This window comes from Salmo salar, chromosome 15, assembly GCF_965601325.2.
Source record: "Salmo salar chromosome 15, fSalSal1, whole genome shotgun sequence".
Lineage (NCBI taxonomy): Eukaryota > Metazoa > Chordata > Actinopteri > Salmoniformes > Salmonidae > Salmo > Salmo salar.
The window spans coordinates 87430062-87451256 of NC_138305.1; the positions used below are offsets into that span (position 1 = coordinate 87430062).

The following is a 21195-nucleotide window of genomic DNA, read 5'->3' on the forward strand; positions in this document are numbered from 1 at the left end:
TCTCGCTCTCGACAGGCTTCTGTTCAGGTTTTGTATCCAGCCATTACTGCCTTTACAAAGACGGAGCAGTGTGAATATGGGTTCCAGAGAGCCAGACAGCCCCAGAGAGCAGGGAGAACAGAGCAAGTGCTTTAATCTTCACCAGAAAAGCACTCAGACATTTTTTACATTAGACATACGCACACAAACAAACACACACAGCCCTCCCCACCAACTGCTCCCCTGACATCGTTTTTGATAGCAGTCTATTGTTTGGTTTCCTGCTCAAGCAAGGACGTCTTAGTGATCAGAACTCATGTTTCAGCCACATACAGGGGGACAGAGACGGAGACAGAAACAAGGCCAGGTCCCAAACAACAAGCCAACCACGCTTCAAAATAGCAAGAGATGAAAACACACACAGCAGCACTTCTGCCTCTGTGCTCTATAATTAGTCAGAGGTGCTACACCCTTCTGTAGTCATCTTTGAGCAGACCACATCCTCCTCCTCTCACTGCCGTTATTCAGGCTCAGCTCGACACAGACAGACAGACAGACAGACAGACAGACAGACAGACAGACAGACAGACAGACAGACAGACAGACAGACAGACAGACAGACAGACAGACAGACAGACAGACAGACAGACAGACAGACAGACAGACAGACAGACAGACAGAGACAGACAGACAGACAGACGAGCCTTGCTCTGCTTTGCCCTGGGCCATCCCATAAACACCACCAGAGATCAGGGGGCAGATGTAACCATGGCAACCACAGCAGGCAAAAGGAAGTGCAGTCTATAAAAATACAACAATGAGACAGAAAGAAACACTTCCTGTTTGCAAAGTTTAGCCTCGGTTTGGTTTCTTCCCAGCCAGTAACTTCTGGTGAGATGGTATTATGTAAAGCTATAACCAAAGCCAAGCTCACAGTGGCCAAATGAACGCAAATACACACTTCAGATGCAAACATAGAACATATGCACTTTACTACTGTTGTTAAATAACCACGTGACGCTGTTATGAAATGAACAGTAGTAAACATAATGTACACCAGATATTTCTACAAACAAACCATGAGTGTAGAGATATAACTCTACATCTATTCAGACAGGCTGTCAAATGATTGTGTTGCTAGTTCAGTATTGTCAAGACCAAAAAAATACTTTCTTCCTCACATGGAATTTGAGCTGAAAGACTAGGGGCCAGCAGGACTCTCCTCTCCCATCTCCCCATCCCCAGCTTCATGCAGCCAGTAGCCCAGCCAGTAAATGGCTGAAGGGGAGCTGCTACCCATTCAACTGAGTGAATTAATGGATAACTCACTACATAGGCGCCAGGACAACAAACAAATTAACCAACAGCAACAGAGAGAAGAGAGATGGAAGAGTTAGTAAGGGATTGATAGTTAAAACCTACTCTGTTTCATCAAGGCCATTGACTCCTATAAACCTGAATGTATTAGTAATGTAGTGTAATACATGTGTGCTTCCCCAGCATTCAGTGGTGTCTTACCACAGTCATGATATTGGTGTTTTTCTCTTAACTGTTGCTAAATCAACCTTGTGCAAGACAGGATTTCCAATCATAACACCTGTCACTCACATACTGTATACCCTGATAGCTCTCTCTCTCTTTTTTGTTGAGGGTCTGAAGGAATCCACAGCTGTCAGGGCCATTCAGACCCTCTGCTTCAGCAGCAGCTGGTGAGGCTATCCGGTCAGTCACTCCCTTAAAGGGATAATCCACCCCCCCAAAGAAAATCATGAAATTCCTGTCAATTTGGTGAAAGTCTATGCTCTGTCAGTGGTTCAAATAAAAATGGTCACCATGATTTTACTTCTAAGTGGTCCATCTGTGAAATTAGGAAATCGTGTAGGAACTTGTCATACCTAGAAGGTCCTTGTTAATGAAGAGAGTGTTATCCCTTATCACATTTCATAACACTTTAAAATGATGACCTGTACTTCAGATCACCAAATCAGCCAATAGATGGTATGGGCATACACTGTCTAGAACACATCCATCAGTCTATATCGTCATGACATTCTACATTTTAGTCTTTTATCAGACATTCTTATCCAGAGAGACTTACAGGAGCAGTTAGGGTTAAGTGCCTTGCTCAAGGGCACATCCACAGATTTTTCACCTAGCCTGCTCAGAAATTCAAACCAGTGACCTTTCGGTTACTAGCCCAACGCTCTTAACCGCTAGGCTAGCTGCCGACCCACAGGACAAAGTTTATATTTTGCTTAGATGTGTTCAATCTAAACATTGCACCAAATTATTCAACTCAGTTTCTTCTTCAAGTAACCTACCACCTTGCAATGCGCCTGCTGTGTCTGTGGGAAAGGGCCATTGTTGCCGTAGCAACATACTCGGCACTCGAGACAAACTGCAGGTTGAAATTCTTAAATGAATAGTGCAGTTGGTTTAGGTGGTTTTACAGCTAGCTAGCTACTTCACATGCTGATATTGACTTTGGTCATTTTGTGTGTAGCTAGCTAGCTAGCCAGACAGCGTAAGAGAGCATTGCATTGTGGTTTTTTTTTGTCCAATTGAGCTGCAACAGATTTCCACAACTATTTTCACATGTTGTTACCAACCTTGTTATAATGACAAAATGAAACATTTATCCACAAAAAATATTGTTTTCACATATTAATGTTATTTATCACTGTTTAACACTGTTAATCATAAGAATTAGTGGTTTGGATTATCCCTTTAAAGCCAGTGTGTGTGTGTGTGTGTGTGTGTATGCGCGCGGGTGTGGATGCCTGCTTGTCTGTCTCAGAGTATTTCGAGGGTATCTCCGTTTGTCCATACCTTAGTCTTCCAGTGAATAATATAGTGTGTGTCCTGCCATAGCGTTTGTCTTAGTGGTGCGTGCAACCTACGCTAACCTCTGTGTGTAATTTAGTCCAATTGCATTGCAGGTTTCCAAAATAAAGCTTATGAAGATGTGTAAAGTGCCTTTAAAAAGCTGAACTTATTCTGAGCAGTCATAAAAACAAGATGTAAATCATTGCGTTTGTCTTGACAGGTGTTTTTAGAATCATTTTTACAAGGCATTCCATGCACGGCAGGCACGTCAAAGCTATACCAGGCCATTCTAAATTCAGACTCAGTCACATTCACTACATAAACATTCCAGTCATCGCCGTCCCTCTGTGTCGAAATGACCCTAAAGCGATGGCCCTAGTGGACCAACCACATCATTTCCATTTCCATTTTAGTCATTTAGCAGACGCTCTTATCCAGAGCGACTTACTGTAGTGACGGCATACATTTCATGCATTTTTATATATATATATATATAATGAAATGTATGCCTTCACTACAGTAAGTCGCTCTGGATAAGAGCGTCTGCTAAATATATATATATTTTTTTGGTTCGTTTTTTGTACTGGCCCCCCGTGGGAATCGAACCCACAACCCTGGCTTTGCACACACCATGCTCTACCAACTGAGCCACAGGGAAGACATTACACACAGTAAAAGTCCCATGATGGTACTGACTGCCCATTACTACTTATCACTTATTAAGCATCATTTATTCACAATACTATACAAAATATTTCAGTTGTGTATACTACATTTTTACATTTTATTATTTAATTCTAAGTCATCATCTCATCTCTATAGAGCTGCTGTCTGACAAAATCACTATTTTAGTAGTTCTTCAAAGTAAATAAGGCATACTTTTACCACCTCTGAATACCAACTATCAATCACTTAGATAATGTATTTTTTTTTTAGGTAGAGATACCTCGCGAAGCAACTGCTTTCTATCCCTCAATCACGCCTTCTTCTCTCTTTTATGTATCAGATATAAAAGAAACACAGACAAGACAAGTAGGCGCGCAATGGATTATGGTCATTGTAGTTAATTTGCACTTTTCTGCGCTAACCTCTGTTGAATATTGGCCTGTTGGAAACTACATCACACAGTTCGGGTTTGATCTTATTTATCTCTAGAAAAACTGCCATTGAGCTCACAGAAAAAAAATAACTAAATTGAACAGTGGTGAATCAGTTGTTTAAAAACAAAAATAACCGAAATTCTGGTTAATCGCTCAGCACTAAGACACACACACGCACACAAACACACAGGAACTGATGAACAATAGATGACATGGTTCCCTGGAAGTGAGCTGTAGCCAGGTGTGCTGTAGCTAAGACGTGACAGATGACATCTTTATATCAGTCTTACCCTACACCCTCCAGACCTCCGGGTCTGCTCACCTCCCCCATGGCCCTTCTTGTGTCTCCACCCACCTCCGAAATCAAACACATTCCCCACAAAGCCCCAGTGAGATAGGACACTCAACACAGCAGCTCTTTCAAAGGAAAGGAATCGGCATGGTCCCCTTGTCAGCCTGGCCCAACACACCCACATCAACAAACCACACAACAACACACACCTGTTTCAGCCATGCCACCACTGTATCAGCACCCTATCTCTTAGAGAGAAAATAAAAAACTTAACATCGTTACTGACAGACGAGACGCATCAAGTGCCGCTGTGCTGTGCCGCAGCCTACGTGGTATGATATGGAAGGTTGCACTTGTCTTGCATGTTTCATTCTAGGTCATGTTGTTTAGAGAATGCACCCAGTAACGGCCTCCATAGCAGCCTCTCATCCCAGGGTGGGTGTGTCACAAGCCTGTTGCACTGACAAATCTGAGATTGCGCGGGAGGAGATGGCTGCCGTTTTATGGGCTACTAACCAATTGTGGCACTGTGTTTTTTTTTCGTAATTTGAAACTAATTTTCTACATAATGTTTCTACCACCGTCTCTTATGACCAAAATACCTTCTGGGTATCAAGACAGCGATTACTCACCTCGTACTGGATATACATGTTTTCTTTAACGAGTCGGACGCCAAGGATTTACTGCTGATACCCGACAAGGCCCAAATCCCTGTGATTCAAAAAGAAACGGAGATATCGGGGACGTAGGTCGGGGTGCCTTGTAAGGATCCGACGGCGAGTGGGTAATCCACCTCTACCATCAGTCCTATTAGCCAACGTGCAATCATTGGATAATAAAATGGATTAGCTCCGATCAAGACTATCCTACCAACGGGACATTAAAAACTGTAATACCTTATGTTTCACTGAGTCGTGGCTGAACGACGACACAGATAGCATACAGCTGGCTGGGTTTACGCTGCATCGGCAAGATAGAACAGCTGCCTCCGGTAAGACAAGGGATGGTGGTCTATGTCTATACGTCAATAACAGCTGGTGCACAAAATCTAATATTAAGGAAGTCTCAAGGTTTTGATCGCCTGAGGTAGAGTATCTCATGATAAACTGTAGACCACACTATATTTTTCATAGCTGTCTATTTACCACCACAAACCGATGCTGGCACAAAGACCGCACTCAACGAGCTGTATAAGGTCATAAGCAAACAAGAAAATGCTCATCCAGAGTCAGCGCTCCTAGTGGCCAGGGCCTTTGATGCAGGGAAACTTAAATCCGTTTTACCTCATTTCTAACAGCATGTTACATGAGCAACCAGAGGAAATAAAACTCGAGACCACCTTTACTCCACACACAGAGACGCATACAAAGCTCGCACTCCATTTGGCAAATCTGACCATAACTCTATCCTAAAGATTCCAGCTTACAAGTAAAAACTAAAACAGGAAGTACCAGTGACTCGCTCAATACGGAAGAGGTCAGATGAAGCAGATGCTAAGCTATAGGACTGTTTTGCTGGCACAGACTGGAATATGTTCCAGGATTCATCCAATGGGATTAAGTAGTATACCACCTCAGTCACAGACTTCATCAATAAGTGCATTGATGACATCGTCCCCACAGCGACCGTACGTACATACCCCAACCAGAAGCCTTGGATTACAGGTAACATCCGCACTGAACCAAAGGGTAGAGCTGCCGCTTTCAAGGAGCAGGACTCTAACCTGAACGCTTATAAGAAATTCCGTTATGCCATCCGATGAACCATCAAAAAGGCAAAGCTTCAATACAGGAATAAGATTGAATCGTATTACACTGGTTCTGACGCTCGTCAGATGTGGAAGGGCTTGCAAACTATTACGGACTACAAAGGAAAGCACAGCCGCAAGCTGCCCAGTGACACGAACCTACCAGATGAGCTAAATTACTTCTATGCTCACTTCAAGGCAAGTAACACTGAAGCAGGCATGAGAGCACCAGCTGTTCCAGATGACTGTGTAATCACACTCTCCGCAGCTGATGTGAGCAAGACCTTTAAACACGTCAACATTCACAAGGCCCTAGGGCCAAACGGATTACCAGGACGTGTACTCCGAGCATATGCTGACCAATTGGCAAGTGTCTTCACTGACATTTTCAACCTCTCCCTGTCCCGAGTCTGTAATACCAACATGTTTCAAGCAGACCACCATAGTCCCTGTGCCCAAGAACACGAAGGTATCCTGCCTAAATGACTACCAACCCGTAGCACTCACGTCTGTAGCCATAAAGTGCTTTGGAAAGCTGGTCATGGCTCACATCAACACCATTATACCAAAAACCCTAGACCCACTCCAATTTGCATACCGCCCCAACAGATCCACAGATAATGCAATCTCTATTGCACTCCACACTGCCCTTTCCCACCAGGACAAAAGGAACACCTATGTGAGAATGCTACTCATTGACCACAGCTCAGCATTCAACACCATAGTGCCTTCAAAGCTCGTCACTAAGCTAAGGACCCTGGGACTAAACACCTCCATCTGCAACTGGATCCTGGACTTTCTGATGGGCAGCCCCCAGGTGGTAAGGGTAGGTAACAACACATCTGCCACACTGATCCTCAACACTGGAGCCCCTCAGGAGTGCGTGCTCAGTCCCCTCAGTCCCCCCCCCCCCCCGTACTCCCTCTTCACCCATGACTGCGTGGCCAAGCACGACTCCAACACCATCATTAAGTTTGCCGAAAACACAATAGTGGTAGGCCTGATCACCGACAACGATGAGACAGCCTATAGGGGGAAGGTCAGAGACCTGGCAGTGTGGTGCCAGGATAACAACCTCTTGCTCAACGTGATCAAGACAATGGAGATGATCGTGGACTACGGGAAAAGGAGGACCGAGCACGCCCCCATTCACATCGACGAGGCTGCAGTGGAGCAGGTTGAGAGCGTCAAGTTCCTTGGTGTCCACATCACCAACAAACTAACATGGTCCAAACACACCAAGACAGTCATGAACAGGGCACGACAATGCCTATTCCCCATCAGGAGACTGAAAAGATTTGGCATGGTTCCTCAGATCCTCAAAAAAGTTCAACATCTGCACCATTGAGAGCATCCTGACTGGTTGCATCACTGCTCGGCCTCCGACCGCAAGGCACTACAGAGGGTAGTGTGTAAGGCCCAGTACATCACCGGGGCCAAGCTTCCTGCCATCCAGGTCCTCTATACCAGGTGGTGTCAGAGGAAGGCCCTAAAAATTGCCAAAGACTCCAGCCACCCTAGTCATAGACTGTTCTCTCTGCTACCGCATGGCAAGCAGTACCACAGCACCATGTCTAGGTCCAAAAGGCTTCTTAACAGCTTCTACCCCCAAGCCATAAGACTCCTGAACAGCTAACCCGGACTATTTGCATCGACACCCCCATTTTTACGCTTCTGATACTCACTGTTTATTATCTATGCATAGTCACTTCACCTCTACCTACATGCACATTGACTCTGTACCGGTAACCCCTGTATATAGCCTCGATACTGTCATTTTTTGTGTTGCCCTTTAATTATTCATTATGGTTTTTTATTTGTAATTCGTTTTTTTCCCCAGTAAGAACTTTCATTACACTTATGTTTCTTAAAACGGCATTGTTGGTTAAGGGCTTGTAAGTAAGCATTTAACTATAAGGTCTACACCGGTTGTATTCGGCGCATGTGACACAACATTAGATTTCATTTACTATATAACCATGACTTCAAAGAGAAACACTATGCGAGATGCTTTCATTAAAGTAAAACTTTATGTGGAATTTGTCATTACAAATAAAACATGGCAGTTACATGGTAGTTACAAGTCCAGTTCCACTGTTGGAGTACTATTCTTCCCTGAAGCCTCTTCTTCCCTTTCGCCCTCTCTTCCTACATCACCCTGAGAGCGGAACAGGTAAACAAAAGTTCTGACACTTAACTCAGAGGTCAGAGGTCAGCATTATGGGAGTGTTGTGTATTGAGTCGTGGTCTGGCTCCTGGGTGGGGAATGCTGGAGGAGAAGGCGGCCCCTGTGTGGGGAGAGATGGAGGAGAGGAAGGCCACTGGGTGGGGAGAGATGGAGGAAAGGAGGGCCCCTGGGTGGGGAGAGATGGAGGAGAGGAAGGCCCCTGGGTGGGGAGAGATGGAGGAGAGGAAGGCCCCTGGGTGGGGAGAGATGGAGGAGAGGAAGGCCCCTGGGTGGGGAGAGATGGAGGAGAGGAAGGCCCCTGGGTGGGGAGAGATGGAGGAGAGGAAGGCCCCTGGGTGGGGAGAGATGGAGGAGAGGAAGGCCCCTGGGTGGGGAGAGATGGAGGAGAGGAAGGCCCCTGGGTGGGGAGAGATGGAGGAGAGGAAGGCCCCTGGGTGGGGAGAGATGGAGGAGAGGAAGGCCCCTGGGTGGGGAGAGATGGAGGAGAGGAAGGCCCCTGGGTGGAGAGAGATGGAGGAGAGGAAGGCCCCTGGGTGGGGAGAGATGGAGGAGAGGAAGGCCCCTGGGTGGGGAGAGATGGAGGAGAGGAAGGCCCCTGGGTGGGGAGAGATGGAGGAAGGCTCCTGGTGGGGATAGATGGAGAAGAGGAGAGGAAGGCCCCTGGGTGGCTAACCCTAAGGTACTGTGAACACAGAACAAGCAAAGGCCAGCTTGGCAGAGAGAGAGTCATGAAGGAGAGTTTCTGCTACGTTTACTGCTTCCTGAGCAGGAGAGGCTACAGTATAATTCAGTGGTTAAGTTAAACTGCACATGAGCACACACAAAAATGCAGATAATGACATATTTCTGACATCCTTACATCTGCCTACTCTCTTCTCTCTGCCTGCTCTCTTCTCTTCTCTCTCTGCCTGCTCTCTTCTCTTCTCTCTCTGTTGCTCTCTTCTCTTCTCTCTCTGTTGCTCTCTTCTCTTCTCTCTCTGTTGCTCTCTTCTCTTCTCTCTCTGTTGCTCTCTTCCCTCTCTCTCTGTTGCTCTCTTCCCTCTCTCTCTGTTGCTCTCTTCCCTCTCTCTCTGTTGCTCTCTTCCCTCTCTCTCTCTGTTGCTCTCTTCCCTCTCTCTCTCTCTGTTGCTCTCTTCCCTCTCTCTCTGTTGCTCTCTTCCCTCTCTCTCTGTTGCTCTCTTCCCTCTCTCTCTGTTGCTCTCTTCCCTCTCTCTCTCTGTTGCTCTCTTCCCTCTCTCTCTCTGTTGCTCTCTTCCCTCTCTCTCTGTTGCTCTCTTCCCTCTCTCTCTGTTGCTCTCTTCCCTCTCTCTCTCTGTTGCTCTCTTCCCTCTCTCTCTGTTGCTCTCTTCCCTCTCTCTCTGTTGCTCTCTTCCCTCTCTCCTGCGCTCTCTTCCCTCTCTCCTGCGCTCTCTTCCCTCTCTCCTGCGCTCTCTTCCCTCTCTCCTGCGCTCTCTTCCCTCTCTCCTGCGCTCTCTTCCCTCTCTCCTGCGCTCTCTTCCCTCTCTCCTGCGCTCTCTTCCCTCTCTCCTGCGCTCTCTTCCCTCTCTCCTGCGCTCTCTTCCCTCTCTCCTGCGCTCTCTTCCCTCTCTCCTGCGCTCTCTTCCCTCTCTCCTGCGCTCTCTTCCCTCTCTCCTGCGCTCTCTTCCCTCTCTCCTCGCTCTCTTCCCTCTCTCCTGCGCTCTCTTCCCTCTCTCCTGCGCTCTCTTCCCTCTCTCCTGCGCTCTCTTCCCTCTCTCCTGCGCTCTCTTCCCTCTCTCCTGCGCTCTCTTCCCTCTCTCCTGCGCTCTCTTCACTCTCTCCTGCGCTCTCTTCACTCTCTCCTGCGCTCTCTTCCCTCTCTCCTGCGCTCTCTTCCCTCTCTCCTGCGCTCTCTTCCCTCTCTCCTGCGCTCTCTTCCCTCTCTCCTGCGCTCTCTTCCCTCTCTCCTGCGCTCTCTTCCCTCTCTCCTGCGCTCTCTTCCCTCTCTCCTGCGCTCTCTTCACTCTCTCCTGCGCTCTCTTCCCTCTCTCCTGCGCTCTCTTCCCTCTCTCCTGCGCTCTCTTCCCTCTCTCCTGCGCTCTCTTCCCTCTCTCCTGCGCTCTCTTCCCTCTCTCCTGCGCTCTCTTCCCTCTCTCCTGCGCTCTCTTCCCTCTCTCCTGCGCTCTCTTCCCTCTCTCCTGCGCTCTCTTCCTTCTCTATGTTGCTCTTCTTTTTTTGCTCTTTGAGTTTGAGTCCCTGAGTCCCTCTGCAGTTATCAAGTTTTTTTTCTCTCCCTCGTTATCTATCTCTCCCCCTCTTTTCTCTCGAACTCTCTGAGACTTTAAACTTTAACAAATGTGCTGGGAAAACCTTTGAAGGGAACACACCTCATGAATATGCAGTCACACTTTTCTGACTGAATGAACAAAAACAAGAGGGCGTTAACATTCTTGGTAACACACACACACACACACACACACACACACACACACACACACACACACACACACACACACACACACACACACACACACACACACACACACACACACACACACACACACACACACACACACACACTGAATACATAACTGCAAACCCACAGTCGTTATCAGAGACCAGAAACCTATCAATCTATAAATCCAGTAAACAAGCCTCCCATCTAGAAGTAGATTTATTTTCTTGGTTCCTGGCATTTAAAGTGACCACAGGAAGGCCATGTTATAGACTAGTGGTGCTCTGTGAACAGCCATGTTCTAGTAAAGCAAAGGGGATTTTGTCTATCGGAGACATTGCGGTATCAAGCATAAAGTTTAAGCAAGAGAAAAAAAGAGAAGGTGTGATGTGGAGGATAGAGAGACAGGTGAGACTATGATTCCCTGCTTGTCGTTATAGCAACAGCCTCTCACACGAACTGATCTGACTACCAGAGAACGGTAAAGAGGAGAGCCACAGTGCATCCTGGGAATGCAGCTCTCCATGGCCTTTGCTCTTTTCTCGTGGTCTGCATTACACAGGCCAGACGCCGGAGACTAAAGGGGATCACATGACCTGCCTGGCAACAACAGGCAATCGGATCCTAGACCAGTACAAGTCACCCACGGTCATTGGTCTTTGAGTCTGACTGCCACCACCAAACCATTGACAGACAACAGACCAGCGCCCAGACCGCCGCAACCTGAGTACAGAGACAGAGCTCCTGGTGCAGAGCTGGAAGTTGAACTTTCTACCATGTCCAACTGTCCTCAGAGGGAAATGCTATAGGCATATGCTGCCATTACCAAAGCAAATTCTGGACAACTTAAATAGGGGCAAGTCACCAGGTTAAACCCTGACTAATTGATTTGACACAGCAGAATTTACAGGCCTAGCTCAGGGATCCAGACTCACATTTAACGTTCAATAACGTTTGGTTCCAGAGATCACAAGGTCTGGCCCTACAAGGACAATGAAACTCTAACCATATCAAATGACTTCATGGATATAAGGCACCGTGAACGATCACTCCATCCTTCAGTAGTGTCGTACATACAGTAGCAATAAGACAGGAATAAAAGTCTCCAGCTCCCTGACTAAGAATAAAAGAGTTAAGTTCAACCCTCTGGGCTTTTTCTCTCAAGACAGCAGCGATGGTGTGGAGGGAAGGAGGGAGTCAGCTGACCCTGGTTTCAACCAGAAACCGGAAACTTTATCTTTACTGCAGCTCCCTGCAAAACAATCTTGCTATTGTGATCACTCTACATTTTCCTCCTCTCCTGGTATGTTAAGGAAATGTAAGACCATATGTTTATTAGGTTCCCATCCTCTTCACTCTCGGTATCACAACCCTTCACTACGTGGTTTTACAAGCAACAGATACCTTGTCCAGGCAAGGACCAAACCACAGACACGGTTCAAGTCTCTGAACAGGGGGGCATGATCCAAATGACTAGAAAAGATATTTAACTGATGCTGAGCTTCATGCTATGGAATGATACATTACTATTACCTGGGCACATAACCCACCACGGAAACATTATCTTCCCTCTACAAAAACCCATTGTGGCGGTAGAATCACACCAGGAGGAGCTGAGTAACAACCACAAGGTACTGACTGACCACAGCCTAGTTTTAATAACCTCGTTGACTTCGTTAAGGGGGATTTGGTGCGTTTCATCGGAGCAGCATTAACAGCTACAGGAGAATGAGAGGCAGAGTGTTCTGATGAATAGGGACAGATTAGAGGATTGTAAAGCTACCGGTCATTTACCAAAGTTAACGAAATCTTCAGTAATTTTGGTAATTAACAGAAAATCTATGGCAATCTGTCGTAACTTTGGTAATTTATACTTGAATAAAACATTTTTTTAAGTATTAATATATAGTATTCATTTATTATATTTGTGTCCATATTGTCTATGAGTTTGTAGTAGATAAACCAGATGGTTCAATAGAATATAGCCTAGTTAATGAAAAATGTATCTTAAAACTATTTTAATTACCTCTGTAACTCGTCCAACTATTGCCTTTTTTCACAACTGCCACCAGTTTGACGCCAAATACATAGAAAACAAATACATATTGACATAGTCAAATAAACACACCATATTAAAACAAATACATATTGACATAGTCAAATAAACACACCATATTAAACCCCAATGGTATTCACTAAGTTGGAGGATAATGTTTAACAGCTTTGTCATTCAATTTTTTTTATCGTCTTATTTAATTATTTCAAATACTGTATTTTACATGTGAGACGGCCACACAGAAGGCCAGACATTATTACAGACACCTGTGATTATCGGAAGTACCAAAAGCGTCACTAGATGTCTTGTGATAGATTACATAAAATCCTTCAAAGATACCAAAATGATGATAGTTTACTGGTCAACTAATATACCGTCGTTTTCCAACCCTAGACAGATTAGAGGGACACAAAAGAGAAGAGCCGTGTCAGTTGGCCCGGACTGACACATGAAATGGGACACTGCAGCTTCGGACATGACCTCACTCTGTTTTTCCAGGAAGATGGACTCTTTTGCATGGATGGAACATATGCCTGGCACAGCAAGAGCTAGGGCTATCACTCAGATCTAACGGACAGTCAGACTTTAGCTCTCAGTGCTAACTATTCCACACACATATCAGCCTTTCTAAAAGTACAAAATAAACAGATGCTGAACATGTTTTACTTCTTCATATGTACTGTGTTTACTTTGTTATTCTGGTAGTACTTTGTGGTGTGAGAACATAAGAACATAGCCAATGTCCCCCTACTGTAGTCTTGTGGTGTGCTTGCATGCTCTCGCTTCTGTGTCTGTGTTGCTCTAAAAGTAAATATATCTAGAGAATCGTGCTAGTGACAAATTATGAAGTAAAAATAAACATGTTCATTAGCAGCATATACCACAACAAAATGTTTCTTCTGAATATTTCCATATTTGTCAGTGCATAGATTGTTATCAACATACAAAATAGGCTAGGTCTGACAGTTTCTGAAAACTGCATTACTTTTGAGACCTGTTCAAACAACCTTGAATAGTTGGTTGGGGATGACTAATTTGCAAACAGACGTAGCCTATCTAAACATATGGCTCGTTCTGGAGGAAAAAGCGATAATATTTGTAAGTCTACTATTCTGAAGACAGTGAGGTGATGTGTGGCAATGAGTTGTTACATATTTGTCAGTGCACGGTTCAAGTGACAAGTTTAGGGGGGCTACCTGACACTCCTGAAAAAAAGCTGTCCCGTCGGTCTTTGTCTACGGTAGGTCCCGGCGCCGTGATTCCATCTGCAGACGGGGGAGATCAAGTTTATTACTCACAACCACCAGCAATGAATTATCCATGCCCCCTATATGATAGCTAACTTAAAATAAAGTATATGAGAAGTGTAGGCTGTTTAAAACAAAGAACCTGAAAATTGTAAGAGACATTTTCCCGAGAAATGTGTAACAATTCAGCAGTGGAATGCAAATTCTCTCACTCTGAAAAACAACTGCTGCCCTGAACATCTGCTTCGAGGGCAGCGTTTAAAAGACATCCCACCAGGATACGATGCTTGTAGCCCCTTTGAAATGGACTTATGTTTGGAAATGTAGCCTAGCTGCCTATTTCTAGAATGACAGACCTAACTGCACGTACCAATAATAGGCTACATTCTCAGATTCATCTGGTAGGTAGGTTAACCTACTGCTGTAATACTGTATAACACAGAACAATTAGCTGATATCCACAAGTTATGCACATGAAAGAAAATGTTACCTTGTAAGAATAAGTCACAACAACGCAACAGGTTCTATATCCACATTATAAATATTCCTCCAAAAAGCCAGTGATGTCTGTTACTCGTCCTGTGATGCCTATTTGTGAAAGGACTGTCTAGCAACATACAGGGAAAGAGACCAGTGGCCAAGGATGAGATTCGTCAGTAGGCTACAAGTGAGGGAGAAATAATTAGTTATCGCAAGCAACTTGGTATGTCCAGCCGCTGAAGAAGACGAAAATAGAAATCTAAGCGGGTAGCACCAAAAATAGCGTCACACGAGTTCTCTCTACCATTGTTTCCGCATAGGAGCTTTCTATTGGTACACTGTGTAGCCAATCCGAACCACTACTTATCAGTGTCTGAAACTTTGTTCACAGTTGATGTTGTCAGATGGCTTCTACAGCTCCACCTGCTGACATAGCAACAGCTGTTTATTGCAACAGAATAACTGTTACAACAGTCCTTTACTTGCACTTTCTGGACAACACTACTATAAACATGTTACAACTTGTGTAGTAACGCATATCCACTCTTCCAAAATGTTTCTCAAAGTAGCATTTGCATGTATGGTTAAAGCTTAATTTGTACATTTATGACCACAATCAAGTAAACTGCACAGTATGATAAAGATTGTTTACAAGTGGTCAAGTAGTTATTGGCTCATGAAGCAGGCAGCATAGCAGGGAAATATGAAACTGTGAGAAAAGACTAAAGTGAAAACGTCATGTTTGTCAGCTTTATCTAGACATTTTTAATTTTCACAGATGAATTCTACAAAATGTCTTAATGAGTGCATAGCCTTCTAGGAAACGGTGCTCCTTGACCAATACCTTTCTCCTCCTGTTATGAGTCACATCACAGATTAACGTTTCTTGGAAGAGGAAGGAATAGTTACCAAGGGCTTCCTGTGTATTTCTCAGACAAGGTAACCCATACACGTCCCTTTATCTGTCACATGATGCACAGGCCTCCCACTGCCTCTTCATGTAATCCTGAGGCTTTGTATAACAGTAATGATATAAACAGTGACGTTTATATTAAAACATTTGAATGACAGAGTTGTCTGCATCGTTTGTAGAGAAGCGTAGAATACAATGTGAGGGTTTGAGAAGGGAGTTGACCATCACCTGCATGGACAGTGTGTGTTTTGAGGACAGGAAATGACAAAGTGCTCAATGAGATGAAAGAGTTTAGTTAATCTTTCAAAGGCTGTTTTCCCAGCTTGAGCACTGCTTTTATTTCCACTCAGCATCTGTGATCCAGTTTCCAAGCCCAACAGTAAAACAAACTGTTCATGCACACCAAAAACGAAACCTAATGCAAGCTGTGCTCTAGCCCATACTCACCTTTAAATGCATAAGCTCAGGGGGAGCCCAGCACCCTTACCAGAAATCCTCCCAAAGTGTGGGTGTTTATGAATGTGTGCGCGTGTGTGGTTTGTCTTGTCAATTACACAATCCCCCAATCTGAATCACATCCGGTATGAGCTGAAAATAACGAGACCACAGCCTGTGTGTCAGTGAAATGGCACAGCAGTCTAGCAGCCCACAGCGAGGTACACACACACCAGTGTAGGCTCCTTAAAGGAGGAAGGGGAAAACCATCCTCCTCAGTGAATTTCATAAAGATAAAAATAGTGAAACATTAAAAAAGTTAGGGTTAGATTAAACTATAATACATATAATCACGTCACCAAATAATTAACTCAAAACACACTGTTTTGCAATGAAGGTCTACAGTAGCCTCAGCAGCACTCTGTAGGGTAGCACCATGGTGTAGCCGGAGGACAGCTAGCTTCAGTCCTCCTCTGGGTACATTGACTTCAATACAAAACCTAGGAGGCTCATGGTTCTCACCCCCTTCCATAGACTTACAATGTAATTATGACAACATCCGGAGGATGTCCTCCAACCTATCAGAGCTGTTGCAGCATGAACTGACATGTTGTCCAAACAATCAAGGGATCAGAGAATGAATCTAGTACTGAAAGCATAAGTTGCAGCTAGCTTAGCACTGCAGTGCATAAAATGTGGTAAGTAGTTGGCTGCTAAACTGCTTGCTGTACACTGGACTGCATGATTGTAGCGGGTTTACTAACGCGTTAGTTCTAGTAGCTATGTTGACTAGGACGTTAGCTAATATGGTGATAACAATGTAGGCTGTGTGTAGCGGTAAGCGATTATGGTATGAAGGTTTGGCTTGGAAAGGTTTTTTCGCCTGGTCACTGTTGTGTTGTGTTGTGCAAAGAGAAGGGAAAAGGTGAGAGGAGAGCGCGTAGATGCGAGAAGGAGTTATACAATGAGCAAAGTGATCATGCTGTTTATATGTGGCTGCTATGAAAGTGAACTGTGTTTGCGGGTGATCAGGGATGTATTCAATCTGCCATTACTGTTAAAAAAAACATTTCTTAAACAGAAGCAAATGTGGATAAACATACCTGAATTTGTCCAATAGCAACTCTCGTTTGCAATTGTTGGACTAATGATTACACCTGTAGATGAGCTAGATGCAGGCAAGAGTGTGCAAGGCGTTATTGAATGTCATGGTCTGTCACCTTAATTACTAAGAATGTTCACGACCTGTGCCCCTACATTGTAAACCATAATTTGTTGGCTAGGTTGTAGCAACCTCATGGTGGGTATAGGGAAAAATCAAGTATCATGTAGTAGCCTAAACCAGGGCTCTCCAGCCCTGCTGCCTTTCTGTAGGTTTTTGCTCCAACCCCAATCTTGCACAACTGATTCTAATAATTAGCTGGTTGATAAGCTGAATCAGGTTAGTTACAACTGGGGTTGGAGTGAAAACCTACAGGAAGGTAGCTCTCCAGGAACAGGGTTGGAGTGAAAACCTACAGGAAGGTAGCTCTCCAGGGACAGGGTTGGAGTGAAAACCTACAGGAAGGTAGCTCTCCAGGAACAGGGTTGGAGTGAAAACCTACAGGAAGGTAGCTCTCCAGGGACAGGGTTGGAGTGAAAACCTACAGGAAGGTAGCTCTCCAGGGACAGGGTTGGAAAACCCTGGCCTAAACCTATCGATGTTACATTGAGCTGTGTGAATCCAAATGCTGTAATAGAAATAAGGCCACGCTCCTAAATAAAGAAAATCGTCCTCCCTCATCTTAAACGGCACCGACCGCCACTGCACACACATATGATCAAACACAGGCACAAGCTTAGGTTCCCAGGAGGCAAGGCGCTGGCCAACGTGAACCACGCTGTATGTAACACCCAAATGGAAAAGACAGCAGTGGCCAATCTGTTTCTCTAGACTGATGCTAAACTGTTTTATTTTCCCCAGATGAAGCAGTGCCTAATTCTTAAATACCAATCTTTGAAAGCCAATGCAACACACTCTTAGGATTTCCAAGAATATAATTGAATCAAATGTATCCAAAATGTCCAAACAGAAGCTAGAATCAGAGAGGACACTGTGAAAACATGTTGAAATGTATTTTTTGTAAGATTCTTAGCAGTGTTCAGATGTCAGTTAATTTGAGAGGAAGAGGCCTCTATGTTAATTCTATATGTACAGGATGTGGTGCGCTGGGTTCTATATGTGCGTAGTTAACTCCCACCTGCACAATTACACAAACTGACAAGGATTCACTGTCTCACACACAGTTTTAAATGTCAGATCACTATGCAAAATAAGTCAAAGATTCCAAAAAGATGCAAGATGAGTACTCTCAAATACATTCCCCAAACCTAGTTCCACGGCAAGATCGTGGGCTTCCTCTAAGTTACATAAGAATAGGCAAGATGTACTTTTCTGTATATTCCAAGTCATTTAACTAGATACAGATATTATTTTAGGCCTTTCAGGATCAGACCTGGCAACCTCTGCCCCAGATCACAAGGTGGTCCAGAGAGGATGGAGGCAGGGCAGCAGACAGGGATGGAGGAAGGAGGAAGCCAGGATGAAGGCAGCCATTGTCTGGGTACCAGGCGGGGCTCAGCTGGGCCCCTGGGACACCAAGCTCCATGCTGTGGCACCATGCGGCACACGGGTTAGAGTAAACACTGAGCCCAGCCTCTAGCCTAAACCTTCAGTACTGGTTATTGTCTCTGAGCAGGCAGGCAGACACACACACACTCTAAATCATGTCCCTCAATGAAATGCAAGGTCAAATTTAGATTCAGCTAACTTTATCCGTTTAATTACATCGTCTTTGTCAGCCCTACTTCTCAGAATGACAGCAACAGCGCAGTCAACTGTTAGCCAATGTCTTTTTTCTGAGATGTAGCTCCTGATAATGACATGTCTGATGTGTTCATTTAAGTCAAAGTCAATCATGTGAGTCGAAAGGGATTGAAACCATGCTAAAACTGAACAAAAACAACTGCACAGAAATCAATGGCACAGGGATCTAAAATATATAAGGTTCTATCTGCAAAAAGATGATTCTGAGATAACTGGCTTCAAAGTTCCGAACCCTCATTGGTTTGAATGGTGTCAGCAATTTGAACTGTGGTTTTTAGAGAACTATATAGGTAGAGAACATTGAACAGAACAAGGCTACGTCAATAATTACATTTTGACAAAAATGCAGATAGAACCTTAACCTACCAACATACACTACCGGTCCAAAGTTTTAGAACACCTACTCATTCAAGGGTTTTTCTTTATTTTTACTATTTTCTACATTGTAGAATAATAGTGAAGACATCAAAACTATGACACAACACATATGGAATCATGTAGTAACCAAAAAAGTGTATATCAAAATATATTTTATATTTGAGATTCTTCAAATAGCCACCCTTTGCCTTGATGAAAGCTTTGCATCATCTGTGGATCTGTTGGGGCAGTATGCAAATTGGAGTGGGTCTAGGGTTTCTGGGATAATGGTGTTGATGTGAGCCGTGACAAGCCTTTCAAAGCACTTCATGGCTACAGATGTGAGTGCTACGGGTCGGTAGTCATTTAGGCAGGTTACCTTAGCGTACTTGGGCACAGGCACTATGGTGGTCTGCTTAAAACATGTTGGTATTACACTCGGACAGGGAGAGGTTGAAAATGTTAGTGAAGACACTTGCCAGTTGGTCAGCGCATGCTCGCAGTATAGGTCCTGGTAATCTGTCTGGCCCTGCGGCCTTGAGAATGTTGACCTGTTTAAAGGTCTTACTCACATCGGCTGCAGAGACCGTGATCACACAGTCTCCCGGAACAGCTGGTGCTCTCATGCATGTTTTAGTGCCATTTGCCTCGAAGCGAGCATAGAAGTAGTTTAGCTCATCTGGTAGGCTCGTGTCACTGGGCAGCTCTCGGCTGTGCTTCCCTTTGTAATCTGTAATGGTTTGCAAGCCCTGCCACATCCGACGAGCGTCAGAACCAGTGTAGTACGATTCAATCTTAGTCCTGTATTGAAGCTTTGCCTGTTTGATGGTTTGTCGGAGGACATAGCGGGATTTCTTATAAGCTTCCGGGTTAGAGTCCTGCTCCTTGAAAGCGGCAGCTCTAGCCTTTAGCTCAGTTTGGATGTTGCCTGTAATCCATGGCTTCTTGTTGGGCTATGTACGTACGGTCACTGTGGGGACAACGTCATCGATACACTTATTGATGAAGTCAATGACTGATGTGGTGTACTCCTCAATGCCATAGGAGGAATCCCGGAACATATTCCAGTCTGTGCGTGCAAAACAGTCTTGTAACTTAGCATCTGCTTCATCTGACCACTTTTTTATTGATCTAGTTCATTTTTGCTTGAAAGCAGGAATCAGGAGGATATACAGTGAGGGAAAAAAGTATTTGATCCCCTGCTGATTTTGTACGTTTGCCCACAGACAAAGAAATGATCAGTCTATAATTTTAATGGTAGGTTTATTTGAAGAGTGAGAGAGAATAACAACAAAAAAATCCAGAAAAACACGTCAAAAATGTTATAAATTGATTTGCATTTTAATGAGGGAAATAAGTATTTGACCCCCTCTCAATCAGAAAGATTTCTGTCTCCCAGGTGTCTTTTATACAGGAAATGAGCTGAGATTAGGAGCACACTCTTAAAGGGAGTGCTTCTAATCTCAGCTTGTTACCTGTATAAAAGACACCTGTCCACAGAAGCAATCAATCAACCAATAAATCAGATTCCAAACTCTCCACCATGGCCAAGACCAAAGAGCTCTCCAAGGATGTCAGGGACAAGATTGTAGACCTACACAAGGCTGGAATGGGCTACAAGACCATCGCCAAGCAGCTTGGTGAGAAGGTGACAACAGTTGGTGCGATTATTCGCAAATGGAAGAAACACAAAATAACTGTCAATCTCCCTCGGCCTGGGGCTCCATGCAAGATCTCACCTCGTGGAGTTGCAATGATCATGAGAACGGTGAGGAATCAGCCCAGAACTACACGGGAGGATCTTGTCAATGATCTCAAGGCAGCTGGGACCATAGTCACCAAGAAAACAATTGGTAACACACTACGCCGTGAAGGACTGAAATCCTGCAGCACCCGCAAGGTCCCCCTGCTCAAGAAAGCACATATACATGCCCGTCTGAAGTTTGCCAATGAATATCTGAATGATTCAAAGGACAACTGGGTGAAAGTGTTGTGGTCAGATGAGACCAAAATGGAGCTCTTTGGCATCAACTCAACTCGCCGTGTTTGGAGGAGGAGGAATGCTGCCTATGACCCCAAGAACACCATCCCCACCGTCAAACATGGAGGTGGAAACATTATGCTTTGGGGGTGTTTTTCTGCTAAGGGGACAGGACAACTTCACCGCATCAAAGGGACGATGGACGGGGCCATGTACCGTCAAATCTTGGGTGAGAACCTCCTTCCCTCAGCCAGGGCATTGAAAATGGGTCGTGGATGGGTATTCCAGCATGACAATGACCCAAAATACATGGCC

General features: G+C 44.7%; 1 protein-coding gene across 8 annotated transcripts in view; it reads right to left on the reverse strand.

Annotated features, from left to right (window-relative positions):
• Positions 1-21195, reverse strand: part of LOC106572365 (histone deacetylase 7) — a 69172-nt gene that overhangs the window by 39933 nt on the left and 8044 nt on the right. For 6 of the 8 annotated variants that reach the window (XR_014380676.1, XM_014146438.3, XM_014146434.3 and 3 more), the window contains exon 2: positions 13798-13866. The exons of 1 other annotated variant lie outside the window; for it this stretch is intronic. Coding sequence is in view for 5 of the 7 variants with exons in the window: in XM_014146438.3 (XP_014001913.1) it covers positions 13798-13866 (69 nt within the window). In the remaining 2 variants the exon portion in view is untranslated. Of the gene's footprint in view, positions 1-13797; positions 13867-14338; positions 14654-21195 lie in introns of those variants that run through there. One more of the 8 variants, XM_014146441.3, reaches the window with a different exon arrangement.